Source organism: Tympanuchus pallidicinctus, unplaced genomic scaffold (assembly GCF_026119805.1).
Source record: "Tympanuchus pallidicinctus isolate F22 unplaced genomic scaffold, pur_lepc_1.0 scaffold1, whole genome shotgun sequence".
Taxonomy (NCBI): Eukaryota; Metazoa; Chordata; class Aves; order Galliformes; family Phasianidae; genus Tympanuchus; species Tympanuchus pallidicinctus.
Genome location: NW_026294618.1, coordinates 41,417,987 through 41,432,500, shown reverse-complemented (window position 1 = coordinate 41,432,500; position 14,514 = coordinate 41,417,987). Strand labels below are relative to the sequence as shown.

Below are 14,514 nucleotides of genomic sequence, written 5' to 3'. Positions count from 1 at the left end.
AAGGTAAATGACAAAGCACACTATCATGTATTGCAGAAGTGAAGATGATAAGCAAGGAAAATGGCTGTTTCATCTGAGCAATTGTGGTAATGTGTGTGAAGTCAGATCTGAATGGAAGTCCATGTAAAATATATTAGATTGATTCATTGTATAGTTATATTTCTTGTAAAAAAACAAAAAACAAAAAACAAAAAAAAAACCTTAGGTATGGTTTTCTCCAACCAAGTTCAAACTATTCTGCCCAGGGACTTGGATAATGACCAGTTCATGTTATCTGAAAGTGATGACGTGAAGAGTTAGAAGTCAAGACTCATGTTTTAAACATTCTTCACAAATTGGAAAAAATATTGATAAGCTGCAGGGTGAAAGAATGGATTTCACTAGGGATAAGTACTGTGCTCCTGTGCTTACGTAGGAACACTCAGTGCTGAAATAGATTATGGGAAGCTGCTGCCTGTGGAGCAGCTCTGTAGGAAAGGATCTGATGTTTGTTGTAGGCTACAAGTTGTGCTGACACATTGGCATCATGTTTTTCAGTTTGTGAGAGTGAGGAAGAAGGAAGGAACTTCTGTTTCCTTTAAGATGCACAAAGAAAGCAGTCTTGCTGCACAAGTTGTCTTTTGCTGAAATATTGCATCCAGCTTTGGAAACTGTGTTCAGAGAAAGATGAAGACTCCTAAGAATTTAAAGAAAATAATAAACACAAGAAATGACTGCTATAAAAAGATTGAAAGAGTTACAGTTATGTAGCATAAAGAAGTTTGGGATAGGAAGAGGCTTGCTGACTGTCTTAAATTTGTAGAGGGCTGCTGAATAATTTTTTTACAGTAAGAAATATTTTGACTTAGATATTTGTAGCTAGTGATTCAACTTAGCACTGAGAAAAGCTTTCACATAGTTAGGGTTAGTGCAGTATTAGAAAAGAACTTGATGAAGCTGCCTCCAGACATGTAAGTTTAAAAACAAACCAGGCAAATTAAACAAATTATTTTGGATCACAGATGCAACAAGTAGCTCTTATCATGGGATCAGAGTGTTGGGCTAGATTGCCTTTGTGAGGTTCCTTTTCTTTTTGCCTTCCTGCAGTTGTGTGAGAAGGATTACTGAGCTTTCTGAAAGTGAGAGTGACAGAAGTGAAGTAAATGTGAAGATTGTAGGAATGCATGATGAATGGAGAGTCACTGGAGAGTTAATTCCTCTGTGAGAAAATGCCTAGGATAGAGAGGTGTACAACAGAGGAGGTAATAGAATGTTAACTAAGGTTAGATTAATTGTTCAACAACAGAGGCATGTATGTTAATGTTTCTAGGAATTAGAGTTAGACGGTGTAATAGTATTCTAAATTAAACTTTGGTCTGATACTCTATGCAATCTCTTTTGTTTTAATGAACCCAGTTGCGACAAGTTCTGGAACATTTGTCTCAGCAGAGTGAAAGCCAGTATCTTAAAATCCTGACAAGTCTTGCTGAAGTTGCTACAACTAATGGTCACAAACTACTTAGGTAAGTGTGAGAGGATTATAAATTGGTTGATAAGCTGCCAGGTAGTTCTTGCCACTTAATAGACTTGATAATCTAAACCATCTGATGTTGGGCACATGCTGGAGTAAATGGATCTCATATCTAATTCTGTATAACAGGACCAACTTAGATCACTGTCTTCACAAGGATTCAATTAGAAAAATGTATAGCTGTTAGGACCAGGAAGGTTGAGCTGCAGAGAGGTGAAATTTTTTAAAAAAAATAAGTTTGACACAGCTATGTCAGTTTTAGAAAGGGAAACTTTTTAGTCAGCCATCATTACTACTTTCCAGCCACTCTTCTTTTTTCCTCACAACTTTACTTTCTGCATGCTTTCCTGGGATGCCTGAGAAGAATTTTGGTTTTTTTTCAGGCACTTGAATCATGCCTGCTGGCTCTGGTTGTCTTCCATGGTTACTAATATATGTATGAAAGCACCTGTACTGCACCAAAGCAAAACTAGCTTCAACAGTGTGGTATCTCAGCAGTGCAAGTAGCAGTTATTTGAAGAAGCATGTAAAATAGGCAAGTGTGTTTTCCCAGTATGCTTTACTAATTTTTGTGGCATCTGTTAAAGGCAGTTTGTGCAAAACACCTCATCTGTAATGTGTTGGAACTTCAAATGTGTTTAATGTAAATTAAACTGACAATTTTGCATTTCTATTTGATTTATTACTGTTATTGCTCCATTATATTGAGCAACATTTTCTCAGTATGGCTGTAGAAACAGACTGTAGGAACAGCTTGTACACGTCACAGAACATGAGCTGCTATGTGCTTCTGTAGTTGCTGAATGTGAATTGTCTAGCTCAGGCTGAAGACAAATTAGAAGCATTCTGCTGCATGGGCTGGCATTTCTGGATATGCCTGTACTGAGGATGTCCTGCAGGCTCTTACTGACCCACTTTTTTTTTGGTATATCGTCACAAGTGATATGGAATTATTTTTTTATTACAAGATATAAATTTCAAAAACTGGATTCAATTTGTGCTTCAACTAAGCATTTCTCAGTTGCTCTTAGCATTAACATAATGAAGCTGGAGGTACTACTTGGTGCAGGTAGCCTTCTGAGCTAGGGCCTCTCTCTTCTCTCTCTTTCTTCTATCAAACTGTATGGAAAATGCAATCCATCTATTTAAACTTGTGTGTCTGAGCCAGTAACATTGGAGTATTAGTTTCCTGGGCAGTAACCTGCAGACCATTGCTGTTGGATTTGTTCATTGTTTAGTCTGGAATAATGTGAAGTAAATTTTTGTAATGCTTCTAGCAGGTAGCCTGGAGTGACCGTGGATATGGACTTCTGCCTTTAAACACCCACAGTGATCTTGTTAAAATAGCTTTCCCTCCATTGCCCATTTCCTCTTTCCAAGAAATAACTGGAATGATTTGGTCTTGCTGATGTTGATTGAGCTTAGCAAAATGTTTACAAATATGCTAGTAAACTATCAAAAGCACTTAAAGATTTTTCTGCTTCAGTGAGTCCTCTTTCTAAAGACAGAGAGATTTAAAATGAAATTTTCACCAAGAAAACACCATTGCTGATGATAAACCTGAATTTACATGTTTATTTTTGCCCTACTTCTTGAATTAGCCTATTGTATTCAGCAATTCTTTTGGTCTGTAAGTAAATATTTTCTAAATACTGATTTTTCAGCTGTGACCAAAACCTTTGGTAATGGTCCAAATAAGGCCAAATTAGTCAGGAAATTTATGTTACCAAGTTGAAAATTAAACTTTCTCATTCTTGCCATATTTACCGTTGTATTCCTTTCTTATCTTTATTGAAAGATAATTGATTTATTGAAAGTTTAAATCAGAATCACAGCAGGAAAGTTGTGCTTTCTGTACTAGTTGTGTAGTAGTTTCCTTAAGTAGGTGTGTGGGTGTATTTTTTTTTTCCTATTAACGCCTAACTGGTAGTCATTAAAATGTCACGCTGTAAACAGTGTCTTCCTATTTTTGATTTTTTTTTTTTTTAAAACCCATACAATAGGGGGAAGCAAAGTCATGGTGGAGGTACTGTGATGCTATAGTTGTCCTCAGTACTGTTCCAACAATATTATGTATAACTAATGTTAGAAATTCTTAATACCATTTAAACTTGAGTGCTACATTATATGTCTAATTCTGTTGTGCATGTTTCAGTGGGATTTTTTTCATTTTTAAAGTTCGAGTTGCTTTAAAAAGTTTCCCTGCAGAGCACTGAGGAAAGAGCTTTATTCAGAAGTATAATTAGTTGCTTAAGTTTAGGTAGATTGAACCAGCTGTGAATTAGCAGATTAGTAATTGCATCAAATATATGCATCCTCTAAGGGTGTCAGGGTTCTGGTGCATATTGATCTTATAGTCAGAAAACAAGTACTTCAAGGATAAAACTGAATATATACCTCCTTATAAATATGCATGTGTATCATAGAATGGTTTAGGTTGGAAAGGACCTTTAAAAGTATCTAGTTCCAACCCCCTGTTGTAGGCAGGGACATTTCCCACTGAATCATGTTGCCCGTGGTCCATCCAACCTGGCTCTGAACACTTACGGGGGTGGAACATCCACAACTTCTCTGGGCACCATGTTCCAATGCCTCACTGCCCTCTCCCAAGTATTTAACTTAAATCTCCCCTCTTTTAGTTTAAAGTATTACCCCTTGCCCAGTTGGTACACTCCCCAATAAAGAGTCCCTCCCTGTCTTCCCAGTAGGTCCTTTTTAAGTACTGGAAGGCTGTAATGAGGAGCCTTCTCTTCTCCAGGCTGAACATCACCCTTCTTCTTATGAGAGGGGCTTTGGCCCTCTGAGCATCTTTGTTGGAGTGAGTCCAGAGTAGGGCAACAAGTCCATGTCCAGCTGATGTTGGGGCCAGGCCTGGATGCAGTACTTCAGGTGGGTCTCACAAGGTCACGTTGAGGGGACAATCGCCTCCCTTGTCCTGCTGACTACCCCTCTTTTGATGAAACCCAGGCTACAGCTGGCTTTCTAGGCTGCAAGCACACATTGCTGGCTCATGTCAAGCTTTTCATCCACTAGCACCACTAAATCCTTTTCCAAAGTGCTGCTCTCCGAACTGTGTAGACTTCAGTAGAAGAAACTTTAATTTCTTGCAGTTTTGTGTGTGTGTGTGTGTGTGTTCAGGATTAACAAATTCTTACCTCTTGGAATTTTAAACAAAAGTTAAAAGTTTGAGTAAGAGTATTCCACTTGTGCACAAACTCATGAGTGTCTGTAATTCACACTGTTTGTGGTGAAGGAGTTATTAATTTCAGTGTTGGCCAGTTAATAAGGCATAAAACTTATATATATTAAATAAATAAGTGAAAACCCAAAGCTCTTGTGTTGTATTTTCTAGGTCACTTGTTTTCCCTTTAAAAAACAGTGACATTTATCATCCTGACCCCTTTGCTGATTAAGATAATTAATTCACATTTAGGACAGGACTTAGGTTATGGTTGACCTGTGATGGTAAATCTGATTAATTGTTACAATTTTACCATTATATGTGATTCTCTTTTGGAATGAAAAATGTTTTCAACTGGTTAACCCAATTTGTTTCATACACTGAGATCTTTACTGTAGTAAGCTGGATTTCTTACCTGGGACCTGTGCAGGAAATAAAAGTTCAAATATAAGACAAGGACTTTTTTTTTCAGTGTGTGTCAGACCTTAACATTAGATTGCTTACTCCTTAATATACTACTTTGTTTCATCTAGGAAAAGAAACTTAAATATTCCATTTTTTCCCTCAGCTTGTCAAGTAATTATGAAGCTCAAATGAAGAGTCTCTTGAGGATCGTGAGAATATTTTGCCATGTCTTTCGCATTGGCCCATCCTCTCCCAGTAATGGAAATGACATGGGCTACAATGGAAATAAAACTCCAAGAAGTCAGGTGTTCAAGGTCAGAAAAGTATATGATGTTGTTAGGAAGATAGACGTTAAAGAGATGAATTTCACAAAGCATGCATTCATTAATCAGACATCTCATGAACAGGAAGTAAGTTTGGTTGATGTCCCTATCCCTTCTTAAGTTAATCCTGACTCTTTCCTTTTGTTTAATTGTTTTTTTTCACTGAATTCATTTAAACACTAATGCACATTTCACTTTATTATTTATGTTTATTTCTTGTTTGATTTTGATGTTTTATTTATTAGATGTTAAATATTTAGTTCTTAACTGGTCTTGGTGAACTTGGTTTTATTATAAAACATTTAAGAATGTAGTGATCTCAAAATGTGGTAATATTAAGCACTGTAAAAGAGATTGTATTAATGTTGCTTCAAAATTAGGAGTTCTTAATTTCTAATTTGTGTATTGTTTTCACTCTGATCATGATTTTTTTTTTTACCCAAGTTATTCTTGAATTTTATTATTATATGCTTTATAATGTACAGCTTACTATTTCCCTGGAAAGGTTCTTGATTTATAGGTGCTTTCAGAAATGTGCTTTAGGGTCTGGCCATTTAGATGTTTAATTTCTGAAGGTTTTTTTTTTTTGAATACTTGTTTGTGAGGAATCCTGTCAAAGATTGTATCTTTACTTTCTGTATAGCAGTCTCAGTTTCCTGCATGCCACTGCATTGGAAGTATAACTGATGACCTATTCAGAGCACCTAAAGAATAACAGCTAAAAGATAGTCTTTTTTTTTTTCTTTTCTAATTTCTCCTTCCATCCTCTTGATGGCACAGTTCATATCACCAGATTTAGAAGCCAATGATTAAATGATGAGAATATTCCTTAACCTTCACATTTCTATCAGGTGTTCTAAAAGTGGGGTATTTTGAAATTACTGCTTTTTCTTTTGTGATCTGATATGTTTTTTAGATTACTTCTAGTGAATTTTAAAGAGCTGTGTTAATAAGTTCATGAAAGATGGTACTAATTACAGCTATGTTTAGTTATTTAGCTTAATTTTTGATTGTTTTCTTTCCTCAGAACGAAGATTAACATTAGGATATTTGAAAAACAAACGGCACTTTTTAAATAAGAAAATAGTTTTAATAACTCATTTGTATACATTCATTTGTATCATTAATATAAGACTAGAGCTTCAGTGAAAAGTACTTGTGCAAAATGTAATGCATCATACTGTATGCAGTGTAATATTGGTCCTTTAGGGTTATTCGTTAAAACATGTTGAACTAAATTGGCACTTTGTGAATTTAACCATGTGTTCATTCCATTTCAAAAAATCAAAGCATTACCCAAATCACAAGAATAATTTTATTAAAGACACCATTTTTTAATGCTTTCATTGAAAGCTTGTTTAAATGTACCAGATCAAACAACAAGCAGATGATGCTAAACACAGTTATACAGAAATACTTGTGAGAAGGTTGGACTGATACTGTTACCTTTCTTCTTTTTTTTCTTGGGAGTAGCTTAACTTTACATTTTGTTCTGGCTTATAAACTATAATAGAAAGAACTTTCTCTTCAACTGGAGATCATTTCAAAACTCATTATTAAAAAAAATAAAAATAAAATTAAAATACCACAATTTGTGAAGGAAGCTGTATTTCAGCAAAGTTACTTACCTGTGTGGCCATACCAATTTATGTGCTGGAGGAATTGTTTCTCCATTTGGCTTGTAGATTAGTCTTGTGCAGTAGACAAATACTACACAACTGGCACAGCTGTCCCAGAAAATACCAGTAATTCTGACTTCTGTAAAAAAAAAAAAAAAAAAAAAAAAATATATATATATATATATAAAATAATTTAATGTTGTTTTAATGAAAGAGAAGAATATATACTATTGTTGAATGAACTAACAAAGCAAAACATTCATGAGGATTTAAAATTTATTATTGTTACTTTTTAATTTATTTTAGAAGTTTTAAAACTTGGGCAGCCCTTCCTTAGAGCCAGTGTTTTCTTTCTCCATGATATTAAATTTTAGAGTAAAAAATGTTTTAGAGTAAAAAAAAATTTTAGAGTAAAAAATAATTGATGAGAGTTTGTTCTGGTTTAGGAATGGAGTACGCTGGTCTGGCAGTGCAATTTTAATCTTAGTTGCAGTTGAATTAGACTTTTCTGGATGTAGTACTGGATAGTTAGTACAAAATAATTCTAAGTCAGTTGATTGACTTCCCTTTCTCTTGTATTATTATGTTCCCTTTATATCTTTTTTTGTTATTACTTTGAAAATGTGATGGGACACAACTTTGAAAAGTTGGGGACTGTTTACTCCTTTTCAGGAGAGGGGAAAGCCCCTTGTTATATCTCTATATTATTAGATTGGTAATTGTGGTAGTGGTACTGGAAGAGACCCGGGAGTTGTCTACCTTGATTGGTACCAGCATCACCAGCACTTTCTTCGAATGCTGTTCATTTGAACAAGGCCTATAGATATTGTCTTATTTTACTGTATAGAATGCTAGTTATTTGTCCAGCACTGTCTCAATTTGAGAATGGATTGGGGAACTTCCATTTGGAGAATGTTGTTGCAGTAGCAGTGGCAGCAGTTCTGTCTTATGGCACCCTTGTGAGATACATGGAGAAACAATTTTGGGTGTTGCTGACTTCTTGTTTTCTTTCCTTCTGAACACATTCCCTTTATGTTCAAATAGGTCTGTGCATGATGACTTTTAAAAAGCTGATGCAAAAATATGCTTTATCTAATATAAGAAATTAAGAAAAACTTTTTTCTCTTTTTTTCAACGCTGTGTTACAGTTTTCTTATATTGGTGTACTGTTTGAACATACTTTGAAGCACGTCAGAAATTCTTTGTAATTTTGCCACCTATCATGAATTTTGGATTTTTTTTTTTTTTTTTTTTTGAAGAGTTATTGTAATCTAGAGTGAAATTGAAAAGGTGAATGTATCTTGATCTGAGGCTGCTGAGGATAGTTCTTTCTTGTCAAGAGTAAGAAAACCACAGGGCCATCTCTGCTTTACAGAGGTTCCTTTTATGTAATTCACCACAGGCCATCTAGAGAGAATTGTGGTCGCTAGGGGCAAGAAGTTAGTTTCATATGGTACGTAGAACAGTACCAGTACCAGACATGGAGAGCAGACTGGCTTTCTTTCCTTAAATATCTTATTGGAGAAAATGGAAATATTGGAGTTTTTTTTAACAGTAAGCTTCAACAGGAGTTTTTAATACACAGCTTTCATATGGGAATTAATTTGTTCTGTGAGCATATGGTTATTAGGTATAGTGACAGTGTTCCAAATAATCTAGTCTCCTGATACTCTCTGCTGCAAATAGCCCTTAATATTTAAAGGTAGGGTTAGATGTTGAGAATGTACTTTTCAGTACCTGCTAAGTCCTTAAATTCCGAAGTTGGTTAAAAATGTTGATTCAACAGTAATATATGGAAAAGAGAATGTGTGCACCTTTGATTTTTGGAACATTATGGATAGCTTCAGTCAGAAATACCTCCCTGTACTCAGAAAATGTACACTTGTGAAGTGCCCACTTAAACAGCATTAAGGAATAGCATTGTTGGGCCTGATGTTTTTGAAATGGCTGTGAGGGAGCCACAAGTGTCTCAGCTCTTCCCATTCTTTGCCTGCACCTGAGCAGACGTGTAACAATACAATTGTGCCAGGTTTTCATTACATTCGTAGTGAGCAAAGAGTGACTTTGTTCAAATGAAATGCATAGCTTTACAAATTGCTGTGATATCCTACTAGTATTACTTTTATTTCAGAAGGGTATTAGTGACCCCTGATCTGAGATATCTTGGATAACTATCAAAATGAGCTGTGTGATCTCATGCTGTGTATAAAACTCAATTTATTAGATGCATGTATCAGTCTGAATCTTTGGCTCTGTTTAGGGCTTGCTCTATCCACCTCTGGGGAGCTTTTTTGACCAGGACCTTAAGAAAGCACTAATTAGCTCTTAGTCTGAAAACTAGAGGTGTGCTTTAGTGTCTTTGGATGCAGCTGTTGGGCAGAGCTGTGCTGTGTAAGAACAGTGAAGCCAAACTGTGTTAAACAGTTCAGTTTTTGACCCTTCTTTAAATTATTTTACCTTTGTTTCTTTCTCCTCCTTGATTGTTTCCATTCCATATGAAATTTTCTCTTTGTGCTTGTGGCTACAAGTAGAGAATTTTTAGGAATATTTTAGTTTTATGTCTAACATGACTTCTGAAGTATTATTTAGAACTTCTAAATGTGAATGATGTTTATTTGCCTTAATATTAATGATGTGATCATCACATTATCTAAGGTGAACATGTTCTTTTTTTTTTTTTTTTTTTTTCATATTTTATTGCAGCCACTGGAACTGCTCTGGCACTCATTAGACGAATGGCTAGTTCTTATAGCCACAGAGCTGATGAAAAACAAAAGGGACTCTGCCAACATTACTTCTATTTTGCTGAAGCAAAAAGGACCAGATCACCAGGATGCTACTCCTACGCCTTCCTTTGCTGCTGCAGGAACAGAGAGCAGAAAAGAGCTATCTGCTGACACAGGGGACTCAAAAACATATGAAGTTGCAGGGAAGCAGGAAGCTTATGCTGATGGCCAGGATGTTATCTCCATGACAGCAAACAGGCTAAGTGCTGTCATTCAAGCATTTTATATGTGCTGCTCCTGTCAGATGCCTCAGGGGTAAGGAGGATACTTTTCATTAACTGAGTTATTACATTTTTAAAATCATATATGCTTTCTTGGAAGAGTGTTGGTGCTGACCAGATGATATTAGTGGCAGTCAAGGGCATACTTCCTGATGCTTTCATTAGTTCAATTATTTGATTTTTTTTTTTTCCTGCTTTAATGATGCATTGAATGGCACAGCAAATTTTGCTTAATGCTTTTGGTAACTTTATCAGAATGGGTTTCATATTGACTGTCTCTTTTTAATCATGTGGGATACATGCAGGCAATGTAGTTTTGATCTCTTGAAATTTAGCTGTTTCTGCTGTTGGTTCTTAGTGTGAAAATATCCTTAAGTTTAATGTGATTATCCTGCAACAACTATAATTGATCTCAGAAGAAATACAGACTGTGTATGAAAATGACAGCTGAGGCAGAAGTTTTCAAAAGAAGCCTTTTATCTCAAAATAACACTCACTTGGAATTCTGCCCCAGGTTAGCAAGTATTATTTTGTGTGGAACAGACGTGACATAACTTATGTAAATTAGATACCATCAGTGTCTGGTTTAAAACAAAGTGTGTCCTCTGTAGTTGAGTTCTTAGTCTGTCCAGGCTTGCTTATATCTGTCAAGTGAACGTGCAAGGAAAAATCCTTTGACTCTCCTGAGTGGAGAGTTAAGAAAGTACGGAGATTTGATCCAGGTCCCTGAGAAGTTAGAAGTGAGGTTCTTTCTAAACTGGAGCATAGGAAGTTCTGCACCAATATGCAAGGGAACTTCTTTACAGTAAGGGTGTCAGAGCACTGGAACAGGCTGTCAAGGGAGGTTGTGGATTCTCCTTCTCTGGAGATATTTGAGACCCACCTGGATGCCTACCTGTGCAGCCTGCTGTAGGGGGGCTGCTTTGCAAGGGGGCTGGACCAATGATATCTGAAGGTTCTTTCCAGTCCTTGTGATTCTGTGATAGCTCCTGATTATTCCCTGCTACTGCAAGGATTTTCCTTTCTCTAAATGTAGTGGATCAAAAACTTCCAAGTCAGCCAGTACTTTTTGTCTAGTGTCTCCTCTCTGGGCATTCTGGAAGATGCTCTGAGGATCAACACTTTCAACAAATGCTTTGTATTCTACCTTTTAATTTTACTTAAGAAACTGCTTATAAGCTATTCCTATTGAAATCTCCATTAAAACTTGCTAAGATGCAGTTGTAATAAAGTCTGTTAATGACAGCCAAATGAAGAGTAGAAATACTTCTAGAAATAAGTGTATCTTTTTCCCCTTCGATTTATGCCTATAGGATTATTAAATTTGAGGCTGTCTGTATCCTGCTGAGTTGCCTGTGGACCTTGCCCAGTGGTTCTGTTCTTCCACATGTTTTATGCTGGGATTGGGGAAAAACCTTGTGGATACTGTGTAGAATTAAGAGCTGTCATAGAAGCTAGGAGAATCAGAACTGTTTCAGTGATTAATTGGTAACTTGAAGAACTTGGGATGCAGAAAAATAAGGCAGTTTATGCCTGAATTCTACTTTATTTTTTTAATTTATTTTTTTTTTTAAGAATTTCTCAGATCTACGTAGATAAATGTAAAAATGTGATATTTATTCTACTTTACTAAAATTTTCATGGCAATGGGAATCAGTGGTATGTCAGTTTTGCTTGCTGATTCCAACAAATGACGTTTTCAGACAGAAGATAATTTTAAATTGCTCTAATTCTAGATTTGAGTGTCTTTTATGTTTAATGAAGAAGAGTAAACAGAGCTCATAGTTTTCCATTGTTTTTAATGCTCATATGATAAAAGATGGCATTTCATGCTTTAATGGAAAATTATCTAGTAATGAATTACTGAGTGGAAACAGGGTTAGCACTTGAGCTCTGAAAACATTTGAAGCATTAAGGTTATTTTCATTTGCTCATCACGATTACTTTTCTTCTGTGAATGCTCTTATTGAATCTAGCTGTTCTTTGTCAAAATACTGAAATATAATGTGACAAGTTTTCAGCATCAAAACTGAAGAGTTGAGAGAGTTTTTGTAAGTTACATCTAAAGGTGTAAATTGCCATAGAATCTGTGAAGAAAAGACTGTCTTATAGTTGTTCAATAGTCTCAGACCATATCTCAGGCCTAAAATAGTGTTTTTAAAATGTTCATACTTAGCATGGAAGATTTTGTTCACTAGTTTAAATTCTGTAAGAATAAGGGAAAGAATATGGTGAAATTTAGTGAAATTTAAGTGAAATTTAGTGAGGGAAGGAAAATAGCTCAGTTTACATAAAAGAGCTGCTCATTTTTATATAAAATTGATGTTGGGGGCATTGTTATATTCAGACTTTTATTGCTGGAAATCTGTAGTTTTTGACTTGATTGTGGTAGTTAATTTTCTTAAGAACTCGGAGTTCTAGTAATTTTTCAGAGATCTTTCAGGTTTATTATCCTTTTTGAAAGCACTGTTTTTCAGTGCCTTTCTCAGATACTGCCTGTGTTAAGATGATTTTATCCTCAGTTGCAAATATAGCTCTTGTAGAAACTAAAGGACTCAATAAGTAGTTCTCTTTTTTCTTGAGAAGCGCACAACACAGACGTAAACAAGTTTGCACCCACATAAATCCCATGTAAATTCCTCCCACGTTCTCTGAACATATGCAGGAGAAAAAATAAAATTCCATGCTAATGTAGAAGATGCTTGCATGGCAAGTAATTTGGTCTCTTCAAGAACCTATTAAGTTTCACCTTCTCCCCTGTAATTAACGAGTTCATTGTAGTATTATTTCTTCCTAATTCTTTTCCTCACTTTGTACAGTTTATGAAGTGTGTTCTGGGACTTGTAGCTAATGAACAGGCATATGGAACAATGTGCATTTATGGTATATATAATAATAGTCTTTTTGTTCATGCGTTTCTATTGCACTGAAAGTTGGGAGAATTCAACAGAGAAATGTGCATCTTCGTATTCTTGAATGCTGCTGAGTGTTTTGTTCAATGATTGAGTAGTTAGGAACCAACAGTTTTTGTTTGTGTAATGTATTAAAAAATAGAATGCAATAACACACGTAATTCAAATTCTTTTCTGTTTCCTTAAATAATTTCGTTAATATCTTATGATTTTCTTTGAACAGGATGACGTCACCTCGTTTTATAGAATTTGTTTGTAAACACGATGATGTCCTGAAGTGTTTTGTTAACCGGTAAGTTTCGAGGAATGTGCAGTTCCTAATTTGTTTGTTTATTTTTATGTCCAATATGGTCCAACCTCATATACTTTTTCTTCCTAAAGAATTGTGTTTTGAGGTTATTGTTTTTGACATATGCAGCATGCACACTCTTGGTCTTTTCAAACACGCTTTAGTCCTTCCAGATGTGAGAGAATGAATATTAATTATTCAGAGTTCAGGCTTAGATGAATTCTTCTGCATTTGTAAACAAACCTTCTGTAAGATTTGGTGAGATTTTGTGAACAAAATATTTTTCACAGAGCAACAGTAATTTTTTTAACAGGCTATTGCCTCGTCTGTTTTTCCAATCCTACTCTTCTGAGGTGAATGCCAACTTTCATGCTTGCTCAAATGTGTTGTATGTAGTGACTTCTGGACACTATCTTAGTGCATTTGGTTGCTCTCAGTGTTTTTCAGGCACTGCCCAGCTCATGAGTATGTCTTCTATTTGTATAAAGGATGAGGTAGCTTAAGTCATTTGGAAACAAGCAGTAATGAAAATGTTACAAAAAAGAAAGGTCTGTTGGAACTGTTCTATAGGAGTAATTGCACTGGCTCTTTGAGTAGCCTTAATGTGTCATGAAGTTTTATTAGATCTCTGACTAGTAGACTTCTAACTCAAAGTATATTTTCTTTCAGGAATCCCAAAATCATTTTTGATCACTTTCATTTCCTTCTTGAGTGTCCTGAACTAATGTCCAGATTTATGCACATCATAAAAGCTCAGGTAAACACCAAGAGATGTTTTGCTACAATTTCTATGAGTATAAGAGAGTTGGGTTTTTTTGCTTGTTTGTTTTTAAAACCCACTGGGAGGGGATAGAAGAATTATGTCCTTCAGTGCTTCTGAATGTGAGATGCTCTAAGTTAAACAGAAAAAAACAGAGGGTGAATACACCATTATTAAACATATTATTAGTTGATTTTTTGCCATAGTTACTTAGTGGGAGCTCCTTCAGTGAAACATTGTTTCCTCCTGTTTGATTACTTGTGGGTGAGTGTGGTGTGTTGTTTTTCCTGCAAAGTAGGAGCCTGACGTCTTGTATAACCTAAACACATTTAATGGTTTTATGTGGGATGTGAATTCTAGACTAAAAAGCTACTCTTCAGAAGCTATTTGCAGCTAAGTGGAAAAAATAGCTGGCAAACTTCATTATGGAAGTCTGATTTAAGCAATGCTTGCCCATTTTGACATTGTTGCCCTTTCTTCATCCCAAAATAATTCCTACCTTATTAAG

The 14,514-nt window shown here is 35.5% G+C and overlaps 1 protein-coding gene across 3 annotated transcripts in view; it reads left to right on the top strand.

Moving 5' to 3' along the window:
- The window catches only part of HACE1 (HECT domain and ankyrin repeat containing E3 ubiquitin protein ligase 1), a 50,139-nt gene that overhangs the window by 16,735 nt on the left and 18,890 nt on the right, over positions 1-14,514 (top strand). For 2 of the 3 annotated variants that reach the window (XM_052696722.1, XM_052696742.1), the window contains 5 exons: positions 1,396-1,502; positions 5,260-5,506; positions 9,742-10,079; positions 13,181-13,249; positions 13,916-14,003. In XM_052696722.1, coding sequence (XP_052552682.1) covers positions 1,396-1,502; positions 5,260-5,506; positions 9,742-10,079; positions 13,181-13,249; positions 13,916-14,003 — 849 coding nt within the window. The remainder of the gene's footprint in view (positions 1-1,395; positions 1,503-5,259; positions 5,507-9,741; positions 10,080-13,180; positions 13,250-13,915; positions 14,004-14,514) is intronic. The other variant, XM_052696732.1, reaches the window with a different exon arrangement.